Raw genomic sequence first — 27,329 nt, forward strand, 5'->3', positions numbered from 1 at the left:
CAGGCAAAGGGCTGAATAACTTAATTAACGCTGTTTGGAATGGTTGTTTAACCGTACTCTGATGCACCGATATGCAACAACCATTAGAGCTCATGATGGTGTTCATTTCTCGCCCCAATACGACCTTTGTATTGTTGTATACGTTTCTCACACTTTTCACAGGGAATACCCATTATACTGTAGTGAGCAGTCACAGGACTACTGATTACACCCCATTTGCTAAACGTTCTGTGTAAGAAAGTTGATTGGCCTAGTACCTCCGTTACCATGGACACAGCTTAAGGGATGTGTGGGGCGAAACTGCTTTCTCTCTCTTGAGGTGAATTAATGGGCTTGTTGGCCTACCAAAAGCTCATACTATTCTGTGCCACGAGGATGTTGCAGCTGTTACAAAGTTCAGTTTCGACAGTGTGACAGGCAGACAGAGATATGTGCTACAACACATTAGACAAACGCTACGACATTACGACCTTTGGCTGCCCAAAGAGTAGATAAGCCTCTTGTCCCGCACTGTATTGTTGGGTATTTATGCTTGTGTGTGTGAGTGCGTAATTGTGTGTGTGCGTAATTGTGTGTGTGTGTGTGTGTGTGTGTGTGTGTGTGTGTGTGTGTGTGTGTGTGTGTGTGTGTGTGTGTGTGTGTGTGTGTGTGTGTGTGTGTGTGTGTGTGTGTGTGTGTGTGTGAGAGAGAATGAGGGTGACAATGTTTGAGCGTGATTGCGGATGTGTTGTTGATTTAAATATTTGTGTGCAATCTGTCACCTGTTTCTACACCACTCTGTGCGTCCTTAAGTGTATGTTTGAGCGATGCATCTGTTTGTCACTCAGCCCCCACAGCGGTGCCAGCAACCAGCTGTAGCCAGGTGCAGTAGTTTGGGGGGGACATGCAGCAGAGATTTGTCAGTTAGTGGAGGTGGAGTCATAGCTCAAAGGACACATGTACGCACAAGGAACAGGGTGAGGACTCTAGGAGAGAAACCCATGGGTGATAACACACAGAGAGGAGGAGTGCAGTGAAAGGGGAAACAAGAGGAAGGGCTGCCTGGACAAAGAAGCCCTGAAACCGGCCATGCAGCTGTGAGCGAAAAAGGGGAAAGAGAGTGGAAGTTTGATAAGTGTGTGTGTTGAGGAAGTGACAGTGTAAATATTTACTTCTGAGGAGACAGCCTGTCATGAACGGAGTCGACGGAAAGCAGAAGCCGCAGCCGCAGCACTATGTGTCCAGCTTCAGCATGGTCATCAAGCCCCCCGCAAGCACCCACAAAGAGGGGGCCAAAGGAGCCAGCACAACCAGGATCCCTGGTTTAAACGGTGTGGACAGTAAAGAGATGGCTGGAGGAGGTAAGGGGCTAGCTCTGTGTTGATGTATACGGGCTGCAGAGCTTACCGTGCATGGGTTTTTACACCACAAATTATGTTGTAGTGGGCAAGTTGGGACGTGAAAATTAATTGGGCTATGTTTGTTTTAATGGGGTAAGCCTGAGTCTACCGTTGTGTTGATTTTTCAAGCTGCAAAAAAATAACTAAAGTTCCTGATAACAAGCTATCTTGTTCTAATTTATTGTAGGGTTAGGTTTGTATTGTAATGATGATGATCTATTGCTTTAGTATTATGCATGAAAAAATAAACGACACTAAATATACATTTCCCACTTGCTACATATTTTGTGACCTTTTGGGTCTACCTTCAACTGAAAGTCTGTGTTAAGTCACAGTGACGGAGGGGGTTGGTCGCGAGGGGATAGTGAAAGGGAGAGGTGAAGGGGCCAGGGTGAGACATGAGGTCTAAAGATCCACAGATAAGTCTATTTGCTGCAGGCAGTTTGTGTACTGTGATCAACAATGCCATGGCATGATACTGTGATACCAGCAGGCCTGTTCTTAAAGTACTTTCACAATATGTGTATCCCATCTAGTACAACTCACGCTTTAAGGGTCTGAGAAAGGAGGAAATTATGGAATCTATGTTCACTGTAACTTCTCATTCTTACAATCCCAGTTTGACGAGTATTTTCACTTCCAATTATCAGCCGTTTTTTTATTGCGTGTGTGGTCTTGATTTGAGGTTTAATATTACAACAACATGTGTTTCACTAGTGCCTCAGGTAAGATAAGATCAGGGCATGCTTTAGTGTAAACTGATAAAGATCCAAGCTCTGATAAGCAGTTCCATAGAATAGCACTTTAGGACACTTCCACTGAAGTACTTGATCAAACTTCTAACCGTACATGTTGGGGATGACAGAGGAAACTAGCATTGTGTCGTTTCCTTATAACACATAGCACCCAGAAGAGGTGCCATAAAACAATACAGAAATGTGACATGATTGGCTGGTTGTCCCTTAAAGGCACCCAGTGCAACTTTATGTAAACATTCAATGAAAAATAAACATTCAATTTCTAGTCTTTTTTACACGTAGTAAGTTTCAATAACTCCATACCATTACATATCGACATTCAAGGAGCAAAGATGAGACGTCGTTGTGTGGTGAGAACTGATAGAAAATCGTAAACAACAATCGCCGGTGGGGAGAAGCCATTTTTCCATTGACTGGAAGCCTGCTTTATTTATTGTAGGTTACAAAAAATAAAGAAAATGGCGGCATTGTTGTTGTTATCGATTTTGTATCAGTTCTCACCACACAACGACGTCTCATCTTTGCTGCTTAAATGTCGGTATGTAATGGTATGGAGTTATTGAAACTTACTACGTGTAAAAAAGACTAGAAATTGAATGTTTATTTTTAAGCCTCGAAAGTTGCACTGGGTGCCTTTAATTTAAGTTTACGTTCATTTTGTATGCCACATATTCCCGTAGGTCTCGTGGAAGCTAGCGTGCCTGGAAATGTAGAAATTATAGAAAAAAGAGTCTTAATGGGCTGGTGTCATGGAAATAATGGTGAAGGAGTCACTGGAGCCGTGACTTAGTTTGGCGCCTGCGTTTATTAAGGACTTTCCCAGGTCCTCTGATACCCCCCCCCCCATTACTCTATTACGACTGAATAGGGCTTTCCCTATCAATAATTTCAAACAATAAGAAGTTGGTGGAGCACACGGATGTAGAGAAAGCAAAAAGACAAACAATTATAATAGCAAAATGAAGTAAATGCAACGGTTAGCGAAGTCGGCTTACATTGTCTGAAATTCTGTCCAGTTAATAGTCTATAATGGAAAGTTATAAATCTCTAATCATAATGTTGAGGCGTCGACGAAAGTTGCAGTCAGACCCTTTCTTAATAGTTTCTTTTTCCATTTGAACCATGTTTCAAATGTATGTTTATATAACATTTGAATATACATTTAAAGTTATATTTATCAAGGGCCAGTTGGTGTGTACAGCTTGGCAATACTTGGGGACAAAACAGAACGAGATTATGCCCTGTATCTCTGACCTTTTATCAGTTGGCCCGAATGGTTCCCACTGTCCTGGGTCCAGACACCTCGGCTCTCCCAGGAGTCCTGAGCCGCCCATTTTCCTGGGGCCGCTGCGAGACCTCTCTGTCGACGAAGGAACCGACATCACACTGAGGGGAATCATCTCTGGAACTCAGCCTATCAACATATCGTGGTTGCACAATGGTGAGCTATATAGGGTATATCCGCATCCACAAACGTTTCCCTTATGGATAAACATAAAAAACAAGCATTTCCTCTGAGCTCAGTACAGATTGTAGAACACTGTCACAGAACCAAGAGTTTGTTATTTACATGTCAAACCCAATACCAAATGGGAATTTGTAGAAAGGATTGCATACATCCAACAGGTTTTTAAAAATGATCCGAGCAAAGTATCAGCTAAATAGATTAATGAAGTAAAGTTTGTCAAACTAAATGGTTGCTGGCCAGCCTCTAGATACTGTTAAGAATGTGTAGATACAATACCATCACATTAGTGCAACCTGTACTGGTTAAAAAATACAGAAATAGTTTGGGGAAATGATAGACAATTGGTGTTTGTCTTTGTCTGGGCAGGGGAAGTGGCCTATTTCGGAAAGTCTTTCAGTGATGGCCGAGTGGTGAGGTTTCTGGTGAAGGAATGTCTACCCGAAGATGCTGGAACCTACACATGCTTGGCAAAGAACAGTGCAGGCCTATCTTCTAGCTGTGCATCTGTTTCCGTCCAAGGTAAGAGGAGTCAGTTTGATGACAGTGAACACAGTGAGTCAATATGTGTAAACACACAAACCTGTTTCGTGTTGCCCGTTTTATTGCAACACTTTTTTTCTTTCGCTGAATTGTTACGCTATGTTGATTTTTGAATGACAGCTTTCAGGGTTTGCTCTTTCCTCCCAGACTTTGAAACTCTCTGCGGGGTGCGTGCCTCTGCGCCAGCCAAACTCTGCTCTCTCCCAGAGAGCGTTTCAGAAAACGGAGACGCGACAACATCTCCAAAGGGCATTGCACAGGACCTCAAAGGATCTTCTCTCGCTTCTAATGACCAGAGTCCAGGAGAAGATCCAAGAACTAATGGTACCAACATGAATGGGTTATTCTTTTCATATATTAATATTTAATGATCATAAGATGCTTTTATCCAAAGAGTCAGTTCAGCTCTAAACCGCAGACCGGTTAGGACTAGGATTTAACTCGAAACCTTTAGGCTGGGAGTCAATCGCCCTTGCAACTACATCAAGCTATCTCCTATACCCCTATCCAATATATCCCTCCTATACTATGTGCTGTATAAACAGTAGACATATCTATCTATCCTGCAGCTTCATCCTATTGGTAAGGAGTTTAATGGCAAAGGGCTCAAGATAGCACAACGTGAAGTTAATTCTGGCAAAACCAGAAATGTCATCATATAAACGGCCAATTCAGTCATCCAAAACTAATTTGGCTCAGAAATGTGTTACTTCCTGCCTACTGCCGTGTTTTTAAAGAAAAAACAGCTGATTAGTTAATTGGCAACACATGCCACTTAACTATCTTATAATGAGGTCAAGAGAGCCATGCCCCCTCGTGTCTCTCCCTAACACTACAGTATAGTCCTTGCCAACTACACAGCCTTAAAGAGTACAGTGAGGTTACACAAATCTAGGGAAGAAGTATTGTGCTATGGACTAATATTCCTGCACAGGAAAAAACACAAAAAGCCAGGAAAGCAGCCCCCGATTTGTCTTGTTATCTTGATACAGGTAATCACACCACTTCCTCCATTCCCGTGTTTGGTGGTGCTTTGCTAGCCAGTGAATTATGTAAACAGGGTGCATGCTTCCCAAACAATGACCCATTGATGTGCCTTCTGAAAAACAAGCGTCCCGACACCATGTAAGGAAAGAGTCAAGTGTGTACAGAGATACAGTTTAGCAGAATGTTAGCCGTTATCTGCTAGCATGACAAGACAGGGAAGGCATTCTACCCCTCTAAATGCAAAGAGCACATATACCCATGGATTGGCATTTGGCTTTCAGTTCAACACTGTGTGCATTCTCTTCCCACAGCGGTCATTCCAAAGAAGAGGTCAACATCGGGTAAAGGTGAGAACCACACATTTACAGGGAGTGGGAAGTACTTTTTTGAGTATAGTACAATCGTAAAATGTTGAACTACTTTACCTTGTACCTTGGCCTTCTTTTATTGGTGTTTTTCAGTACGTTTCTTTGGTGGTTTCAGTACTTTTTTTTCAGTATCGTAGCTTTTTTTTTTGACACTGCTAAACTGACCAGATTTCTGAAATGAAAACAGGGACGATTGATGTTTGGCAGTCCATAATGTTATTATTAGTTATTATTTAATACATTGCAAAGACCAACTCCCTTTTTGGAAGTAGGCCTAATGGAATATTCTTGGTAGTTATGGTGTTTTGGTTTAGTAATTGATTGTGACATAAATAATTAATCATTATATTATTGTTGTATGAAACTGCCACAGCGCTTCACATGCAAAACATGGCAAACATTTATTTTCATAAGCCTAGGGTAAAGTATATTTAGTTTTTAAATTCTGTCTCTTGAGGAAGCACAAAATGTAAGTATCTCCTTCAAAAAATTGTAGTGCATTCTGAAGTACGAGACCTATGGTGTACTCGAACCATTCTTTACGATCAGTCATGCCTACTTATGGTATAAAGTCGATTAGCCCCAGTTTAGGGAGCTCGCGTCACAGCCAATCAGATTGACACAACTAAAATGACCAACTGTCTCGAAATGTAGTATTCATTAGCAAGCAAGATCCTTTAGCCATTTCAAAATCAAATTTTATATATTTTAAGAAGCAGAAAAGGGGTCATTTCCTGGGTCTGCTCCAGACATGGAAAGAAGCACCCTTCGATAATGATACTTACTAGTAAATTATTAGGCTAACCACAACAGCAACAACCCCTTTTCTTTCCACCATTTAACGTTTAACCAAATGTTCTCGTCTTATCTCTTAAGGGTGGAATGTGTCTTTCACATGAAAGTATGAGGTCATGTGGATGAGTACTTGACCTTCAGTAATTAAACTTATAAAGCTGTGGTATTATGTATCAAGTACTTTGATCCACAGATACTTAACTACCAATACTTAATATTAGTATGTTTAACAGAGGAGCAAACATTGTTTAAGCCTGATAGCCTCTGGTGATGGAGGTGTTTCAGATTCTTAAACTTAAGAATAGGATGATGGGTACGGCTACAAGAGCCACACCTGTCTTTCTCTCATCCACCTGTTGTTTCGACTAGGGGTGGCGCTGCTAGTTCCTTTGTTCACATTGTGTTGTCCATTTTGTTGGCATGGTTTCTGTCCGTATTGAATTCACAACCTGGCTCTCATGCATTGTGTCTTTGACTTCACATGATCACATGTCATGTCAGCCATCAAACAACGTATTGTGTTCAGTAAAGTATGGGCCTAGCATAGGGCTCAGTCAGAGGAAATTGTACAACTGGGTCATTGGTTGTAGGTTTTTATATGATCAGGTTGATGAGGGCTAGGTAATTGCAAATTGCATGTCCGATTCAATATAAATGTGCCACATTTTATATTATAGTGGTAGGCATGTGATACTCATGGCCCAAAGTATGTGCCATATGTGCCACCTGCTGTCCCAATGAGCAGCAGGTGTATGGGGAAAACACTGATCTTTTCAACCACTTTCAAATCTGGACTCGGTTAATCTAAAGTACCCACTGTACCAACCCTCAAGTAAACAGTGCGGCTACGCTCAAACCATAGGCGTAAACAAACAAGAGGTTTATTCACGCTGTTTGTTTCGCAGCATGTCAACAAAGTATGTGTTTTTTTTCTTGTAAAAAACACATTTCAGGAAACGTACGCGAGTGCCGTGGGTACTTTCAAGAAACAAGATTCAACGTTGGAAAGTGGTGGTAACGGTGTGACTCCATAGTGACATGGAGTTTGACCCCATAGTGACGTATGGTCATACGTAGAGCAGGAGCTGCATGTGAAATAAAGTGGGGGTGGCTCAAATTAATAGTTAACAAACCTGGTCTGTTTTCCCTATGTCGATAACTACTGAAGCAATTGAAATAATGTATGGTTAGATCAGTTTAATACAATTTATGATCCTATTTGAATATTGAATTCCATAAAGGTTTACTGTTGATTATCTGTGTCGGCCTGTATATAGGTCTGTCCTGTTTAATATTGTGCTATATATTATAGTGGCACGGCACTTATAGTAACTAGTTATCTTGTGCGTCTTACAGCTCCTGTTCTTCGGTTTGAAAAGCCACCCCAGCACGTCGAGGTAAAGACGGGAGAGTGTGCACGGCTGACGTGCGCATTCTCTGGCAGCCCACCCATAGTGGCCTGTTGGATCAGAAACAAACTACAGGTGTGTGTGTGGGTGTGGGTGGGTCTACAAATTACACACGTCTCCCTTTCTGTTTAAGTACCGTATATACTTCTCAATCTTTCACTCTATATATTTTGTTTACATAACTCTACATCTCTTTGCTCGCACTTTTGCTCAATCGCTCTTTCCACATTTCTTTCTCTTTTCCATTTTTTCTCTCTTTACTGTATACATCCTGTTATTTCTCTCACACTCTTTATGCACACAAATGTCACTCTGACTCACTCTCTTTCACTGAATCTCCCCATTTCACCCACCTTCTTTCCTTCATCTCTATACGTGCCACCCGTCTGTAGCTAGAGGACACCGGGGCAGAGTTGTGGACTGAGAACAGTGCCCGGAGTAGCACGCTCGTCATAGCCGCGGCTGAACCTCAGCACACGGGACGCTACACTGTCCTGGTCCGCGACCGGAGAAGCTCCGCGCAGCATACAGTCACCCTCTCCGTTATAGGTAAGGGGCTGCTCCCCCGATGCCCGTATGCTGTTTGACAGCATATGGCTGCCCTTGGTTATATCTGATACGCATGCAATGCAAAGCGCTGTATCAGCCATGCCACTGTGTTTTATATATTGAATGACGCATGGAAGACTCTTAGTTGCCAATTCAGTAATATGGCATAAGTCAGTCAGTGATCTGGTGGTCTTTCGCTCATTTGGGTTTGATTTCAGGGAGAGTCATATCCGATTGGTAGTTGGGGTATAGTAGTGGTGCTAAATTGGTAGTTGTGGGCAGGTAGTGGTTTTGATTCTTAGCTGTTATCGTGATGGACAAAAATGCGGTTGTGCAGGATTTCTAGTTCAGTGCAGGGATAAGCTGACGCCTACATGTCCTCACCAGTAGAACCAACGCCCGGGTTGCCCGAGATGTTGTACTTGATATAAACTATGGAGGTTTCATGAAAAATAAATGATGATGACGTTGTTGGGCATCACTAATGTTGATCAGCTACATGGATTTAGTTTCAGTTCAAGTTTACATCTATATTTATGCGTGTCCCCCCCCCCCCCCCCCCCCCCCCAGACACACTAGAGAAGCCCCAGCCGCCTGCCTCCGGCCCCGTGGTCTCCCTGGTCTCCCTGGGGGGAGCGGTGCTCTCTTGGTCGGGCCCCTGCTACGACGGCGGCAGCGCGGTGCTGGGCTACGTGGTGGAGGCGAGCAGCCGAGGCCCCGAGCCGGGGGACTGGAGTGAACTGAGTGACCGGTGTAAGAGCACCTCGTACAGGGTGAGCGCCGGCCAGCTGCCTCCCCAGACGGCCTGCCGCTTCCGAGTGAGGGCCTACAACGCGGTGGGGCTCAGCGAACCCAGCCCGGAGTCGCCGGCTGTCAACATGGAGCCCGCAGGTGAGCTCATGAGGAGGATGATGATGATGAGGAAGAAGAAGTTCGGCTAACTCCTCACAATGACCTAAAACACGTGTATGTTGGAGCATAACGTTTAAAACATGGCGGCTCTGTTCATGTTCAGCCTCCGGCGGCCAAGTGGAGGAGCCGACCCCGGCGTACGCCCACGTGACTGTCGACTGTGTCCACAAAGTGGCGGATCACTACACCGTGCTGGAAAAACTGGGAGTGTGAGTGGTTTCGAGACGGCGAGATCTCAACCATATTCCTTACATGTCCCATCTGCCTTTTTTGTTTGAGTCCAAAGTCTTTACCGCCACCTTAGCAAAACGAAAGAATCGCAAAGTTCAACAGTCAAGTGTGTCTAGCAGCACAAAGTGTTGTTTTTCCTCCGGGACTGAAACTCTGGGAACATGCCAGTACTGGATCAGTTCACTTTTGAGCCAAACTCCGTTTTGGAAAGGAAGCAGAAAGTCCTCCCACTCAATAAATGAGGTGCGGATAATACCCGCACCTCTCCCTGTGGCCCTGTTAGAAACATGTGCGTAACACATAATACGTCTTGCAGACAAGCCAAATTAAACAAAGCAAGAACGTTTAACAAGTTCAAGCACATTTGCTGCCAGACTGGCCGCATTGATCAGATTAAAGGAAACATTTTGTTTTTTTTCAATATTAAACGTTTCACAGAATATTTACATACATATATACAATACATGCATGCATGCATGCATGCATGCATGCATGCATACACACACGCACGCACGCACACACGCACGCACGCACGCACGCACGCACGCACGCACGCACGCACGCACGCACGCGCGCGCGCGCGCATAGAATATGCATGAAATGAGCAACAAAATGACTAATTGGCATCTTCTGTCTCAGTGGTAAATTTGGGCAAGTGTTCAAGCTGATGCACAAGGAAAGTGCACGCGAGTGTGCGGGAAAGTTCTACAAAGGCCGCCGGGCCAAGGAGAGGGAGGCCGCTCGCAAGGAGATTGAGTTGATGAACTTCCTGCACCACCCCAAGCTGGTGCAGTGCCTGGGCGCGTACGACCACAGGTCGGAGATGGTCATGGTGATGGAGCTGTGAGTACTTAGTTTAAAAGCATCCCGTAAGCTAGTGCTAGTGCTAGCACTAGCTGGTACCACCGAGGCAATGTGCCTTGCAGAGATCACCGGTTTAATTCTTAATTCACATAGCAGTCGTTCCCTCTCTCGCTTTCAAACCCCTTTCCTGTGTTTCTTCACTGTCCTGTCCATTACGGCACGGAATCTTTTAAGGAAAATACATTTTGATCATCATGACACACTTTTCATTTAGCAGATGCTTGTAGTATTACTTCAGATAGAAGTCTTTTATGTAGCAGACAGGCGGCTAGGCATCTGGCACAAGGTTACCGACAGGGTAGACATGAATTATAAAACCCAGCACCTTTCAGCCAGGAGGCTGACATCCTTATCACCAATGCAGTATATCATATGCACAATACAAATCATCATGCAGGACAGAAGCTAATCTCTGTGATAACCCGTACACCTGCAGCATTGCAGGGGGCGAGCTGTTTGAGCGCATCGTGGACGACAGCTTTGAGCATACGGAGGTGGCTAGTGTACGCTACATGCAGCAGATCCTGGAGGGAACGGCCTACATGCATCGGCAAGACATCATCCACCTGGACCTGAAACCCGAAAACATTGTGTGTGTCGACCATACGGGCACCGCCATTAAAATAATTGACTTTGGGCTAGCCAGCAAGCTAGGTAAATAAATAAAATATGCATGAACCAAAATTCAATGCTAAATGGACTCCCACCACTTGATAATTGTGGTTCTCGTGTATATGTCTTAGTAGTGGATTCATGCGTCTTTTGATTCCAGATCCTAAGGTACCTCTCAAGGTAATGCATGGGACCCCTGAGTTTGTGGCCCCAGAAGTGATTAACTATGAACCCGTGGGTATGGCCACAGACATGTGGAGCATTGGAGTCATCTGTTACATCCTGTAAGTAATTGATAGCACATTAGTTGTCTTTACTAATTGTACTTAGTATTACTTTCTCTGGCTGGTGTCTCCAAATGGCCTACCATAGCTTTAAGTAGCCACCTCCTGTATTGAACTTGGTTTTCACATGAATCGTCATATCTATATCACCACCTAGTGGAGGAAAGTTGCTTTCTGGAGGTGAGTCAAAGTAACAGCAAGCTGTTTTATGTGCCCATATATGGTGTGTGCATGTGTGTGTGCAGACTGAGCGGCGAGTCTCCGTTCCAGGGGGGCAGCGACGCGGAGACCCTAGCATTGGTCACCTCGGCCCAGTGGGAGTTTGATGAGGAGAGCTTCGAGGAGATCAGTGACGATGCCCAGGGATTCATCAGCGCCCTGCTCAACAAGGCTCCCAGGTGGGTGACCGTCAGCCTAAAGCCGTCTGACCCCCTGCCCGCGCATCGAAACTCTGTCTCTCGATTTGTAGAACGCGGCCATCGCCATGAGAAAGGGTCAGAGGTTTGACCACCCATGCCAGGATGTCTTTGAAGGTATTTTGGATAAAGGCATCCACCGACTGTATTTAGAAAGAACACCGGTCACTTGGTGACATTTTAATCAATTATTATTATTATCCAGCACCCAACACTCGCATGGGAAGTTGGCATCTGCGATTTAATGGACACTATTAGGCCCCCCTGCTCAGCTGCAGTTTGCCGGCACCACCACCACCACCACCACCAGTCCACCACCATCACAAACCGGATCGAGCCAACCTTCCCGCTCTGTGTAAATGCTAATCGTGCCATTAGGACCACCACTCTCTGCCATGGACACTAAATGCATATCACTGCCCATGCCAGGCGGCGCCTCTCTGCCCAGGAGGCTCTGGCCCACCCCTGGATTGCGGCGTCTAACTGCACCGACCCCAGCAACGCCAAGAGCCTGCCCAAGAACAAGATGAAGAAGTTCCTGGCCCGCCAGAAGTGGAAGGTGTCCCACATTTTCATATCCCACATGTCCCACAGATGTATATATTTATTTATTTATCATCTTCATTGTGTGTTGGAAGAGGTTGTTGAAATTTGAATTATTTTGTTTTACTTGTAGAAAGCAGGCAAGGCCATGCTGGCTCTGAAGAGAATGGCGCTGTTATCCAAGCCAGACAGCTCTTCGTCTCTGGTCAGTCCCGGAGAGGGTAAGGCTGTCCCCTCGCTGTCTACATCCCCCCTTCTACAAGTCTAATTTCTCTTCTCAAAGTCTCGCCTTTCTCCTAAAAGTGTCATCTCTCTTCTCACTACTCAAAGTCTCTAATCTCTCTTCTCACTGCTCAAAGTCGAATCTTTCTTCTCCCTACTGTCTCTCATCAGTTATTGCTTCTCGAAAGTCATCTTTCGTCTCCGTTCTGTGTCGATCATCTGTCCTTCTCTTCTCAAAGACTCTTCTTGAACTCTCACCTCTCCACTGCAAGACTCATCTCGGCCCCTCATCTAGAAGTCTCCCATCTCAAAGTTGAGCACATCCCAAATGTGTCCTGAAAACCGATTTTGTTCCTCTTCCTGTGCTTCAATCTCCTCTCCCAGAATCACCTATGACCCCCGAGGCAGAGCACGCCTTCCTGTCCCTGGAGCACAAGATGCAGGGCCCCCCCCGGTTCTCACAGGGCCTGGAGGACCAGGCGGTGTCTGATGGGGCCACCGGCCGTCTCTCCTGCCACCTGACAGGTACTGCACACGGGGACAGTGACGACGTAGTCTTTCTATTTATGTGAAGTCTCGCTCAATAATGGCGCATGATTCACTTGAACTTTTGTTCCTCAATCTGCTGTAGGTACGTTTTCAGAGTTGGAAAGAGTGCAAGGTTGAGATTGTTTTAATTTCCCTGCTCCCTCCCTATGTTTCTCCTCCTTCCCTGTGTTTGTGGTACATGTCACACACCTGTGATTTACAGGACGGAGAGATACCTGAACCAATCAGGGTGGAGATACCCCGATTGGCCACAATTAGAATTTTTAAAAACGATATTGGCTTATAAAGAGGCAGGATTGCAAAAAAGGGTATGACCAAATGAAAAAGGCCATGCACTGCGATTACCACAGATCATGGGTGACTAGCTTCCAATGCGATTTGATACCACTACAGGCTACCCCGACCCGGAAGTGGTGTGGCTGTGCGGGTCGGTGCCGGTGGCGGAGACGGCCCGGGTTCAGATCGAGTACGAGGAGGACGGACGCTGCACCCTGGTGATTGCCCCGGTGGGCCCTCAGGACACCAACGTTTACACATGCAGGGCCACCAATGACCACGGGGAGGCACTGTGCTCCGCCAAACTCATTGTGAGCGAGTAGCTGACTGAGTAGCTTGAACACAAGGGCACATATTGCGCTTGGTCATAGTCGAAGTCCGTAGATCTTTGCTGGTGGGATATTCTGCTGCTTTTGCTGATATTTTGATTCCTTCAAACATTCCAGATGATGTCCTTTGGCGTGTCTTGACACAAATGTGAACCCCAATATTTCGTGAAGTGGTATTTACTATAGATAGATGTTGATGTCATGCTGTATATAATGGAGCCGGCAATGCTAAAGAATTGTCTGTATTTTTTTTTTTATAGAGAATGTATAGAATCTTGTAACCTAGCTCACAGTAAAGTAGTCTTAAATCTATCCATCTTTGTGTGTTGGTCTAATAATGTAGCCAACTTGCACCAACTCATGCGGCCTTCGTTTTAGCTCTTTGGCTCGCTGACAACTGCCCCAACGTCTTCTCCACAAAAACAAATAATGCAATAATAAAGAGTTCTTATAGATTTATTAAATGTGGTTCGGATTATTAGAAAAAAATAAAATGAAATGTTTTTACAGATGAACAAAATCCAGTCAACAATTTGATTCACATGGGAGAAAGCAGGAAACCGCTAAAAGTGTTCAGGTGCGATTGACCGTCGTTTAATGTCCTGTTCGGTTCAAGCATTACGCTAACGCTCTCTCCCACCCCCATCGGTAAGACCACTGCGTTGCTGCCCGTGTCATACCCAAAGTACCCCTTGACGTCCCACAGGCACACCACAAACGTATTGTTCTTCCAGATGCATGCTACAGAGTTGGGGGTGCCGCTGGTGAACATGGTGAAGCGAAAGAAATACAGCCCCCTGACTTGAGCGGTGAACGTGCCTGCCAAATGAATACAAATTATTAATTTAGAAAACGATTTGTTTTCAATTATTATTTACAAACACACACGCATATACACTTCATTTTACTTGCACATACGCACTACTCCATTTTACTTACACACACGTACACACTATTTTACTTGCACACATTTTACTTGCACACCGATTATTGTACTTGCACACAAGCACACACACTATCTTACTTAAACACACTGATTATTGTATTTACACACATTCAGATCATTGTATTTACACACACACACACACTTTATTATACATACACACATACACAGATTATTTTACTAACACACACACACTCTCACGCCATTTGACTCACACACTCACTCCATTTAACCTTCTCCCTCACTCACGAATGAGCACACCTACCTGTTGTAGGGTTGTAGCCATTGCCAACGTTTGCAAAGACCTTCCTGTATGGCAGTATCGTACGGTAAGCAAAAGGCCCGTAGTCTCCGGGTGTAGTAGCCTCATCCATCAGGGCAACAGAAAAGGCTATTACAGGCGGGGCTGGGGGCAGGAATAGCAATGGGAAATCAGTCTCTAAATCAAAGGCAATTGACCAATTCATAGTTGTCACACGTTACCTCCAATCAGGCTCTTGAGATGCGACACCTCCTTCTCACTGGATTCCAATCTTCTCTCCAGGGCTGCCAGTCTCTCCTCCTGTGACGTTGAAGTCAGTCGGTTGGTTCCGTTATCTTCAAAGGAAACCTGTGCCTCCAAAAGGCCCAAGCACATGGCCAGAAGCAGCACTGAAAGCCTTTTCATGCTCATGCTTCTGTTCTGTGTTCTCTGCTCCTTTGCTCCTCTCCCCTCTACTTTTATAGACCTGCGTCAGACACACTGTCAAATACGGTCTTTGGGAAAGGACTGATATCTGCGGTAGACTTTGTACTACTCAGTCGGCTGATTGGGGCCAGTTCCAACATACCCCCACCCATTTATACAGTGACCCCGCAAAGTATGAGTGGTAAGGAACTTCATCTTGTGTTTCTCCCAATGTCTGTCATTGCCTACAATTGCTTTTTAGTTTGCTAAAGATAAATGGGCTATAGCAACGTGTACTGTGAACCTTTCACATGTTCATTTTTCCGATGTCCTTTGGTGTTTGTCTTCACCAAAATGTGAACCCCAACATAGTGCAAAGTGGTATTTACCATAGATAGATGGCAATGACATGCTGTATATATTGAGCCACCAATGCTAAAGCATTTTCTGTATTTATTTCTGTAGTGTTTGTATAGAATCTTGTTACCTTGCTCGCAGTAAATTAGTCTTGAATCTATCTGTCTGTGTGGCGGCAGTGTTGTTTTCGTCAGGCAAGACGAAAACGAAAATGACGTCGTCAGACCCCTTTTTTCCATGACGAAAATGAGACTAAGACGAACGTCACCAAAGCCATATAAAGACTAAAATGTGACGAAAAATGTAGACATTTTCGTCAGACGAGAACTAGACGAGACTAAATTGTTAGTGAGTGGACGAACAAAGTTTCAAAACATGCTTTTTTCCCGCCAACTATAATATGCGGAAAAGAAATGGAGAAATGGAGCCAGCTGCTTGTCCTAACAGTCACGCCCCCATCACACACTAAAAGCCTCGCTCGCGCGCAGCTGCGCCTGCACGCACACGGCACACACGAGTGTGCCGTGTGCGACGAGTGCGACAGTCCGACGAGTTTTCGTCGGACTAAAACTAGACTAAAACCTTTTGAGTTTTCGTCAGACTAAAACTAGACTAAAACTTTCAAAGATAGAAATGACTAAAATGGGACTAAAACTAAGAAGCATTTCGTCAAAAAGACTAAGACTAAAACTAAATCTAAAATGCCTGCCAAAAACAACACTGTGTGGCGGTCTAATGTAGCCAACTTACACCTACATTATGTGGAAGTTGGCTACCTCCTGTAGCCAACTTCCACATAATGTAGCCAACTTCCAACTACCTTCATGCAGCCTTTGTTTTAGCTCTTTGGCTCCCTGACAACATGTGCCCCAACGTCTGCTCCACAAAAATAAATCATTCATGATAATGAGTATTTCTCTTTATTATTATTATAATGTTATGGGAGCAAAGTCCAGCTAACATTTGATTCACATGGGAAACAGCAGGAAACCGCTAAAAGTGTTTAAGTGCGGACTGATTGTCATTGACTGTCCTCTTCGCCTCAATCGTTACGGTGACGCGGTCTCCCGGCCCCTTCTGTAAGACCGCGCGTTGCTGCCGGAGTCGAACCCAGCATGCTCCTTCACGTCCCACAGGCACACCTAGAACACATTGTTCTTCCAGACGCATGCTACAGAGTTTGGGGGTGCCACTGGTGAACATGGGGAAGTGAAAGAATGACATGCCCCTGACCAGAGCGGTGTACACGCCTGCCAAAAGAATACAAATTGTTATTGAGAGAACGGTTTATATTGTTTGGTTGAATTTTTTATTATTTTTTACAAGCACGGATCACATGCATACACACCTGTTCTCACTCCATTTGACTCACTCACTCACTCACTCACTTGCACACACATGAGCACACCTACCTGTTGCAGGGTTGTAGCCATTGCCAACGTTTGCAAAGACCTTCCTGTATGGCATTATCGTAAGGTCTGGGAAAGGCCCGTAGTTTCCAGGTTAAGAACCCCCATCCATCAGGGCAACAGTAAAGGCTGCTCGAGGCCGGGCTGGGGGCAGGAATAGGAAATCAGGAAATCAACAATACATAGTTTTTACCCTCACAAAGGCTCTGGAGACGCGCCAGCTCCTTCTCACTGGACTCCAACCTTCCCTCCAGGGCTGCCAGGGTTAGGTCTCTCCTCCTGTGACATTGAAGTCAGACGGCTAGTTCCATCATCGTTATGAAACCTGTGCTTCCAAAAGGCCCAGTATATGGCCAGCAGCAGGACTGAAAACCTTTTCATGCTCATGCTTCTGTTCTGTGTTCTCTCTGCTCCTTTGCTCCTTTTCCCCTCTGCTTTTATAAACAAACGTCGAGACTGTCTATGATGGAATTTTGGAATGATCTAATATTTGCAGGAGACTTTGTACTTCTCAGTCAGCTGATTGTGGCCAACTCCAACATACCCCCATCCATTTATACAGTGACCTCTAAAAGTAAGGAACTTCATCTTGTGTTTTCTCTCAATGTCTGTCATTGCCTACAATTGCTTTTTAGTTTGCTAAAGATAAATGGGCTATAGTAAAATGTACTGTGAACCTTTATCACATGTACAAATATTTCCAATGTCCTCTGATATTTGTCTTCACCAAAATGTGAACCCCAACATAGTGCAAAGTGGTATTTATCATAGATAGATGGCAATGACATGCTGTATATATTGAGCCACCAATGCTAAAGCATTTTCTGTATTTATTTCTAAAGTGTTTGTTTAGAATGTTGTTACCTCGCTCACAGTAAAGTAGTCTCTATCTCTGTGTGTGGTGGTCTAATAATGTAGCCAACTTACACCTAATAATGAAGCCAACTTACACCTACATTATGTGGATGTTGGCTACTTCCTGTAGCCAACTTCCACATAATGTAGCCAACTTACACCTAACTTACAGCCTTTGTTTTAGCTCTTTGGCTCGCTGACCTCATATGCCCCAATGTCCGCTCCACAAAAAAAAACACATTTAATAAAGACTTTTTATAGATTTATTATATGTGGTTCGGATTATTGAATTTTTTTTTTTCATGAAATGTTTTTACAGATTAACAAAAGCCAGTCAACAATTTGATTCACATGGGAAAAAGCAGGAAACCGCTAAAAGTGTTTAGGTGCGATTGATTGTCATTTACTGTCATGTTCGGCTCAAGCATTACGCTAACGCTGTCTCCCACCCCCATCGGTAAGACCACTGCGTTGCTGCCCGTGTCTGCCCCAATGTACCCCTTGACGTCCCACAGGCAAGCCACAAACACATTGTTCTTCCAGATGCATGCTGCAGAGTTAGGGGTGGCACTGGTGAACATGGTGAAGCGAAAGAAGTACATCCCCCTTACGTAAGCGGTGAACGTGCCTGCCAAATGAATACAAATGATTAATTTAGAAAACGATTTGGTTTCAATTGTTATTTACAAACACACGCACATACACTTCCTTTTACTTGCACATTTGCTTCTCACTCGCGAATGAGCACACCTACCTGTTGCAGGGTTGTAGCCATTGCCAACGTTTGCAAAGACCTTCCTGTATGGCAGTATCGTACGGTAGGCAAAAGGCCCGTAGTCTCCGGGTTTAGTAGCCTCATCCATCAGGGCAACAGAAAAAGCCATTGCAGGCGGGGCTGGGGGCAGGAATAGCAATGGGAAATCAGTCTCAAAATCAAAGGCAAATGACCAATTCATGTCACACGTTACCTCCAATCAGGCTCTTGAGATGCGACACCTCCTTCTCACTGGATTCCAACCTTCTCTCCAGGGCTGCCAGTCTCTCCTCCTGTGACATTGAAGTTAGACGATTGGTTCCATTATCTTTAAAGGAAACCTGTGCCTCCAAAAGGCCCAAGCACATGGCCAGAAGCAGCACTGAAAGCCTTTTCATGCTCATGCTTCTGTTCTGTGTTCTCTCTGTTCCTCTGCTCCTCTCCCCTCTACTTTTATAGACCTGCGTCAGAAACACTGTCCAATACATTCTTTGAGAAAGGACTGATATTTGCGGATATGATATTTGGGTGTGGTAGTGTAATAATGTAGCAGTTGACTACTTCCTGTGCCAACTTCTGCTTAAAATAGCCAACTTCCAACTACCTTCATGCAGGCTTTGTTTTAGCTCTGTGGGTCGCCTGCACCATCATTCAATGATAATGAGTATACAACAGGTAGTGTCGTGGATTAATCGAGATTTAAAACACTTAGACTAATTCAAGAGAGAGAGAGAGAAATGAAATCGAGGGGTCCGGAGCAAGAATTGACAAAAGACTTTATCGTGCAGAAAAACAACATCGACAACAGCCTGAGTAAGTTTGCAAAGTCACTGTTGTTCACAAACTGCGGCGTCTTTTTATACACACAAACAGAGCAGCTTCTCCTTGAGGTGTCTGCCTCCACTCAGTCATAAATCCATCTTAACCTGAATGGTCAGCAAATAGACAACAAATGGTCAACAAAGATAGCCCAAAACACAAGGCTGAGGTCAGCATGCCTTATCCCCGTAGCGTCCTGCTCCTTTTTAGGGGCACCATCTGTTCTGAACCCAGACACCCAGGCCCCGTGTGTTTCTCCACTATTAGACACACAGATCTCATCACAATCATGGTTTACCATAGAATATACTCCTTAATTTCTACCACACATCCCCCCTTTTTTGTAAGATAAGATCACAACAAAAACATAACAGTCGTTTAGGCCATATTTTGCACTACATTTGATCATCATTAAAAACCTTTAAGCATGTTCAGGAATCTCAACCTGTATAATTCTCAGGATTTTAAACCTGTTTAAGGCAAAAAGATCTATCAAATGTTTAACTAGAATTCACACATAACATAGTATTTTCAGCATGCATTGAAAATTAGCATTTCAGAATATATGACAAAAAATATGAAACTCAGAAAAATGACATTTCAAAAAATGAGTAAATAATAGAAATTAAAAAACTAAGATTGTCAACAAGCTTGCATAGACTTGGATAGCTCTGATTATCGTCATGTACCGGTATACTATATAAACGTGGGGGGTTTGGGCATCGTGGTTGTTGCTTCTGTTTGCAGCCACCAGCCCTGAAACCCATTAGTCCAATGTCCATTTGTTCAAACTGTCCGAAATGGTTGTGGTTCACATGGAGAGGTCACCAGTTAAGAAAATAGGACCTCCTTCTGATGTCAGATTCTCACAGTTCGGTCTCCTCTCTAGATTCACTCCAATCTATCTCCCCATAGAGCATCCTCTCCCAGTCACCCGACTCCCTAGGTTGTTCATCGCAAGTGTGAATGATCCATCTGGGGCAGTGTTATTTGGAATGAAGGTACAACCCATTTCACCTATAAGAGCACAAACTCCCCCCTTTTCTGCTAGAAGCCAATCTAAAGCCTGTCTGTTCTGCCAAGCCACAGCTTTAAGAAGTATATATTCTCTCATATTTAATTTATACTTTCTGTTATAGCCCCATGCATCCCTGACGTTACTGTTAAACACCATTTCATTGGATTAAATTGGATATTTACTTCACACCGATTCTTCCTGTGCACATGTTCACGATTCTGGTGGAAGGTTAATGCACATAACGGTTGGTTATCCGACATAACAGTAAACACAAATTCATTAATTTGGTCTCGCGGTGGTATCTGAGCATATAAGACTATTTTCCCTTTCTTGTTGACTATTCCTGAGTGAGTTGGGGCCGGATTGTCCTGTGTTTCTCTTAGGCTTCCTTCAGTACCAGCCCCTGATTCCTGGCTCTTCCAGGTCTGTGTTGTCTCCGTGGTTTCATCCTTCCTCGGGGTCTGTGCTTGTGCCAGCGGAATCTGGCACAACCCGTAAAGGATCAGAAACAGGCTCCCCATTTTCAGCAACACCATGCTGCTGTATCTTGGCTCGACTGGATCTGGTCCTGGGGCAGCTGGTCAGCCCCACGTGTGTCTGCGTCTGGCTCCTCCTCCTCACTCCTCACGTGCAGTGGTTGAGATGATACCACGTGGCACTTCCTTCCACTTGGATGGCTGTTGGTGTTGCGTTGGTGACTTTGTATGGTCCTTCTCTCCTGGGTTTGTTTGTTCCACTTTCTCCTGAAGATTCTGATGTACAAGTGGTCACCCGGCTCCACCCCCCTTGGTGGCTCCTTCTCCAACTCTGGAACTCTGTCTTTCTCCTGTTAGTAAATAAGCCTGTGTATGCCAGTTAGTTGTCCCATATAGCGTCTTAATTCAGTTTCCAATTGTTCCAATGGAGGTCCTTTGTGAGGCCCTCGAATGACAGATGAAGGCATGGGTCGACCCGTAAACATTTCATGCGGGGTTAGATGCGTCGTTCTGTTAGTTTTTCATACGATAACTCATTAGTGTCAGTCGTAGTGCATTAGTCCTTTAATTTAGTACACAAATTTAATTTTGTTAATCTTTGTCTTAAGCGTCCGATTCCTCTCTCCACCATACCTTGTGGTTTGAGGAATGTAGACACAGCCTAATCTTTGTTTGACATGCAGATGTTAAATCACTTGTTTGAGTGTTTTCTGAATAAACGCTGCCCTATTGCCTGAGCTAATTTGTGACGGAATTCCAAACCTTGGCATGACTTCTCTAGTCAGAACCTTGATTACCGTAACCGCACTTTGGTCTTCTGATGGGACTGCTTCTACCCATCTGTTGAACACTGTTTTTTCAAATATTTCACACTCATTTAGCTGGATGTTAATCATTGTTTGCAAGTATGGTGAAGAAAAACCTTGTTTTCAAATTTTTTCTAATTCTCCTCAATACCTCCCCCCTTGCGCAATGGTCAAAGCCATGCGCAGTAAATGATAAGCAAATCTAATAACGCCGTTGGTGCAACCAACGTCGAAACGTGTAACCTTAAGCATCAGCAAACTGAAACCAATCTTTTGGGAAGGGAAATCGAAACCTGTATGTTCAAATCCAAAGCCCAATATGGGTGGGTTTACCATCAGCCGCCTGAAACCACGCTGTTCCAAAGTCATGCACTAAACCGAAAAAACGTACATGCATTAGTGGCCTTCTATACCACAAAGGAAAAATTAAATAAAATAAAAACGCGACATGCCCCGTTCCAAGACCACTTCTGCTGCCATAGCTGACATATCTGACTCCTGTTCCCCCTCCACCTTTCATCAGCCGGCTTTTCCTATGATGGTTGCAGTCCGTCACTCCATGATCAAGTGAGCCAGTGCTCACAGTGACTCTGCCAAGTAATCGTGACTGTGCCTGAATTAGGTTGTCCCGGGCTTCAAGGTGGGATCTTACCCGTCGTTGGCTAACCAGCCTTCCATACTGGCTTATTGCAGGATGCCGTACCTGGGATACGATCAATCCCCACCTATATGGTGGTATAGATCGCAAAGTGGAGGGATGGAGACAGAGTCATCAGCCGCATCTGCCTTATGCAACCATATGTGTGCGTAATGAATACAAATCAGGGCGACTATAAAACAAAAGATAATTTATCAGAGTTAAAATTATTAAAGTGTTGCAGCAGTATTAGTGGCATTTGAAGGTAAACCCACTACTTCCGAATCCAATTTGACAACATAGCACGTATGACTCCTTCCCAGCAGATGTGGCGTCAACCCACCTACTGTCCTTTACTAGGGAGATGTGAAAGAAAACAAAAATCACAATATTAAAACTTGCATCTTCAATATTGGGCGACTCATTTTTGTCTTAACCATTGCTCAAAATCACAATTCTCTTCATAATACTACCCGATTGCCCTTCACTATCTATTTGAATTGGACGACCTAATTATACCTTTTATTCTACCTATTGCTTGCATTTAGTGTTTTCCATATTTTGATTCACTACTATACCAAACCCAAATCCTCTATGTTGATCTTAACTAGTTTATTCAACACTGAATTGATACATTGTTTCTATTTAGTAATTAACCATATTGTTTTATCTGAAGTATGCTTGTGTATCCCCTTGTGTACTCAGTCACTTGGAGTAGGAGAGGATTCTCCCCTACCTCGGCAGCCCTGACACACACATGAGAAAAGGCTCACACACACCCTTTCTTATTTTATTTTACTTATTTATTTTAAATTACATTTGTCATTGTGTATAACCTAAATTAGAAATTTGGATAACGTTCTATCATACTTATTTGATCTAATTTTTAAGTATTGCCGATTGTTTTTCTAAGTTATAAGATTGCTTTTAATAAATTGTCTATTACTTATCATAATCTCGAAGGAAATATTTTATTTGTGTTGTTATCTTGGCACCCAGACCTCGTCAGGCCCAAGCACCAAAATAACATTCACCTATCCACGCAGAGTCCATGGGTTGGGTCTGCTCCTCGTTTGATGAGTCACTTTACCCTGGCGCCATTGAACCCATTGACTCCTGTGGAGTGTGGTGTGCAGACAATTTTTAACGCTAATTGCTCATGTTTTGGAGTCTAGATAATTATTCCTAAATCCTGTGATCACCATGTAACTTACTCAGGGACACATCAACACTCAGCTAGGAGAGATGGGGATCGAAACAGCAACCCTTTGGTTACTAGACAACTGCTCTACCTCCTGAGCTAAACGACCCCAGCCACCTCTCCGCTGATTTATTACCTCCGGGTCGGTCCGCATCCGCCCTTTTTGCTTTCTATACATTCCTCTCCCTTCTCCAAACACCTTCTCTCTCTGATCCAACCCGTTGTCTCACCAGTGCTCTGTGTACCAAGATGTAATGATATATACCACATGATATTCCGACGCGATGGAGAGTCTCCAAGAGCCACAGAATCACCAATCCCAGCGGTGGTTCTAGGTTTTTTCTAAAACAGTGGACATGGGTTACATACAGGAACCAATTACAGAGTACATCCAAACGCATAAATCATGTATTAGGCACAATGCAAATTCAATCTCTTTCTCTCTGTTGTCTCTCTGTCCAGCCCCCACCTGCAGGTTTTTTCATTACTTACGTTCCTTCTCTCTAACTTTCTTTACTTCTCTTTATCTACTTCCTTTGCTTTCACAAATCTCCATAACCATTTTCACTTTCAGTAATCCTTTCCTTTCCTTTCTGGTTTATTCGTTTTTTGGACACTCTCCAAAACTAGATTTATTAATCTTAAAAAGGCCATCGAAAGATATGAATCTCCCCAAAGAAAATTCTAACCGGAAAGCCTTCTCCAATCTCATCGTCACTTCTCGTTGCCAATCTACACACTCTTCCTCTTCTCTGTCTCACTCTTCACAAATCACTTCATCTGTCCCCTCTAACTCAACTCAATGCTAACTCTTACTCACTCACTCACTCACTCACTCACTCACTCACTCACTCACTCACTCACTCACTCACTCACTCACTCACTCACTCACTCACTCACTCACTCACTCACTCACTCACATATACAACTTAAAATAGGAATTCACCGATTCTCATCCTTGGAGCTGTCATAGGCATTAACTGCGTGTGTTCCGAGAATCCTAAAGTTTTGGTGAATTTACCTGCCAGGGTGAGGTGAGAGGCATAATTTGGACCTACGCAAGTGTAAGTGGCTCCAGTGTGGGCCATCATTGGCGTGCCTCTATAATTTATCAGAACCTGCAGTACTGGTTCCTCATCAGCTTGTTTTGTGATTGCTACAAGCTGACCCTCCCTTGTGTGTTACATTTATTATCTCCTTCATCTAGTGTGACTTCCCCTTTCGATTCTACGTTGCCTTTTAGCAATGGGTGCAATGATACTAATTTGTGCAGCGGTGGCTCAACCTTCAGAGGCAATGGTTGAGCCTTGTTGTTATTAGCTATTATTTCTCCCGCCACTCTCTGTAATGTTCGCCATCTCTCTCCTTCCTCTAAGAACAAAGCTAGCACTAACCTTTCCCTGTCTTTCTTCGCTAAGGCCGTTTTTCCACTTCTGTTATCTATGTAATTCCTTATTACTACCTCCATGTCTCGATACATTATTGGATCAAAAGTCCCTCCCGCGGGCCAAATTGTACCTGATTTAACTGTCCGCTTCTCCCACTTCTCAGAAATTCGTTTGATCTCATTTCTGAGGAGTGGATTATCTCTGCTCAAAACTTCTACCGCTGTTGGTGCCATTTTTAATTATTACTTTATTACCTTATTTATTTTTTCTGAATTACACTATTTATTAATACAATTTATTTGAGTTTGTTCTACTAGTTAGTTTAAATACTTTACTATCTCTAAGCTACAAACGTGAACTCCCCCCAAGCGCTCGTCTCTCTCCCAAAGATTGGAATGTAGCCCCCACCCTTTACTGCTACCAATTACCAACTCTGCCTTGCAGGCTCCTGCTCGACCCCTGTGTGTTTGCTCGTGCACGTGCAGTTAGTCAGCGCGGTGATGTCAAAGAGGATTTACACATTTATTCAGTACTTCAACAAATTAACTATTCTCTATCCGTCTAATTTATTTATGATTATCAACTAATTTAAACAAATTAACTATTCTCTGTCCACCTAATTTATTTATGACAGAATCAACAACAACAAAAAATGAACCGGGTCGTAAAAACCTCCGAGGACTTAATCCTAACACGACTTAAATACAGACAATAAGCCGGTTCATACAATTTCTTTATCTTATATTGAAAAATGTCCGAATTGTTTGTAATCAATTACAAATACAAGGTTGACCGAGCGTAGAAACTGGCCTTTTGATTAAAACATGAACAGTCAAGTACTCCAAATCTGAGCTACTCAACCTGAACTTAAAATAAAATCCCTTTTCCCTCATAATGCCAACATCAGAATTAAAATTCACTCAATCGATCCGAGATCAGAAAGCTGTTCAATCGGCCCAAAATAAGAGAAAATTCACTCAGTTGATCCAAGATCAGGAAACTGTTCAATCGGCCCAAAATAAAAGAGAGAGAGTTCACTAAATCGATCCAAGATCAGAAGACTGTTCAATTGGCCCAAAATAAAAGAAACTCACTCAATCGATGTTTCGCACAACCAGTCTATTCCTTCAAAATAATGGCTAATCACATACACACTCGACCAGATTACGAACAAACAAGAGACTCTTCAAAATACCAACTCAAACGGTACTCCAATCAAGAACCTTATCTATTCAAAAGTGCGAGAATCTGCTTTCTCAAAAATGCCAACACCGGAACTAGTCGACATCCCAAGCAGACCTCTAAAATAAAAATGAATTCATCAACGGCAATGAATTCCAACAGACAAGAAACTTATCTATTCAAAAGTGCGAGAATCTGCTTTCTCAAAAATGCCAACACCGGAACTAGTCGACATCCCAAACAGACCTCTAAAATAAAAATGAATTCATCAACGGCAATGAATTCCAATAGACAAGAAACTTATCTATTCAAAAGTGCGAGAATCTGCTTTCTCAAAAATGCCAACACCGGAACTAGTCGACATCCCAAACAGACCTCTAAAATAAAAATGAATTCATCAACGGCAATGAATTCCAACTCAGCTCTCTGAGATTCTCTCAAACATCCAACAGGCACTTCAATCGACCTGCGGACCTGTTACTGTCCTATTGGAACTTTCCCACTAATTCGATCCTCTAGAAAACAGCCACAGGACTTTATAAAAAGTCAATTTAAACAAAACACTGCACTGTCCTTCCTTCCTCCAGAAGACAGCCACAGGATTTGACAGAAGACCTATTTAAACAAAACACCAAATAACAACAACTCGTTTACTCGTTTCAAAATAGGGAATCACAATGCGTCTTGGTCATTTAAAACCACAGCGCCTAGGGCATATGTGCGCGCACACGTCAATCTCTTCCGGAGCTCCCGTCTCTCTCACTCGCTCGTTTATCTATAATTTTAGTTCGTTTGATCAAAGAGACACTTTACCTGCTGCTCGGCGTTCAGACGGGGCAAGAACAGATCAAACGACTCTATCCTATATATGGCAAGACAACTTACCCTTGAGCTCTGGTCGTATGATCCGTTCGCGTCCCGTCCTCTGGCCCGGCAGCTGACGAGTCCCTATTTCATCCTGTTCGTGACGCCAAATTATGTCGTGGATTAATCGAGATTTAAAACACTTAGACTAATTCAAGAGAGAGAGAGAGAAATGAAATCGAGGGGTCCGGAGCAAGAATTGACAAAAGACTTTATCGTGCAGAAAAACAACATCGACAACAGCCTGAGTAAGTTTGCAAAGTCACTGTTGTTCACAAACTGCGGCGTCTTTTTATACACACAAACAGAGCAGCTTCTCCTTGAGGTGTCTGCCTCCACTCAGTCATAAATCCATCTTAACCTGAATGGTCAGCAAATAGACAACAAATGGTCAACAAAGATAGCCCAAAACACAAGGCTGAGGTCAGCATGCCTTATCCCCGTAGCGTCCTGCTCCTTTTT

The 27,329-nt window shown here is 43.7% G+C and overlaps 2 protein-coding genes across 5 annotated transcripts; one reads left to right on the forward strand and one right to left on the reverse strand.

Moving 5' to 3' along the window:
• Positions 1–730: 730 nt before the first annotated feature.
• mylk5 (myosin, light chain kinase 5) lies at positions 731–13,955 on the forward strand. 2 transcript variants are annotated; one of them, XM_060038845.1, is made up of 17 exons: positions 734–1,340; positions 3,402–3,578; positions 3,972–4,124; positions 4,293–4,469; positions 5,444–5,479; positions 7,652–7,779; positions 8,097–8,253; positions 8,824–9,144; positions 9,269–9,374; positions 10,036–10,239; positions 10,697–10,914; positions 11,033–11,156; positions 11,402–11,554; positions 12,002–12,131; positions 12,249–12,336; positions 12,722–12,862; positions 13,280–13,955. In XM_060038845.1, the coding sequence occupies exons 1-17, from the start codon at positions 1,172–1,174 to the stop codon at positions 13,483–13,485; spliced, it is 2,688 nt and encodes an 895-aa protein (XP_059894828.1). In that variant the 5' UTR covers positions 734–1,171; the 3' UTR covers positions 13,486–13,955. The 2 variants fall into 2 exon arrangements, with proteins under 2 accessions (XP_059894831.1, XP_059894828.1); XM_060038848.1 differs by lacking the exon at positions 5,444–5,479 and having other exon boundaries at positions 731–1,340.
• Positions 13,932–19,067, reverse strand: LOC132447942 (complement C1q-like protein 2). 3 transcript variants are annotated; one of them, XM_060038992.1, is made up of 3 exons: positions 18,691–18,940; positions 14,700–14,840; positions 13,932–14,310 (listed from the first exon to the last, which is right to left on the reverse strand). In XM_060038992.1, the coding sequence occupies exons 1-3, from the start codon at positions 18,878–18,880 to the stop codon at positions 14,030–14,032; spliced, it is 612 nt and encodes a 203-aa protein (XP_059894975.1). In that variant the 5' UTR covers positions 18,881–18,940; the 3' UTR covers positions 13,932–14,029. The 3 variants fall into 3 exon arrangements, with proteins under 3 accessions (XP_059894975.1, XP_059894992.1, XP_059894983.1); XM_060039009.1 differs by lacking the exon at positions 18,691–18,940 and adding an exon at positions 14,918–15,190; XM_060039000.1 differs by lacking the exons at positions 13,932–14,310; positions 14,700–14,840 and adding exons at positions 17,972–18,350; positions 18,477–18,617 and having other exon boundaries at positions 18,691–19,067.
• Positions 19,068–27,329: the final 8,262 nt, after the last annotated feature.

This window comes from Gadus macrocephalus, chromosome 2 (genome assembly GCF_031168955.1).
Source record: "Gadus macrocephalus chromosome 2, ASM3116895v1".
In the NCBI taxonomy this organism is placed as follows: Eukaryota; Metazoa; Chordata; class Actinopteri; order Gadiformes; family Gadidae; genus Gadus; species Gadus macrocephalus.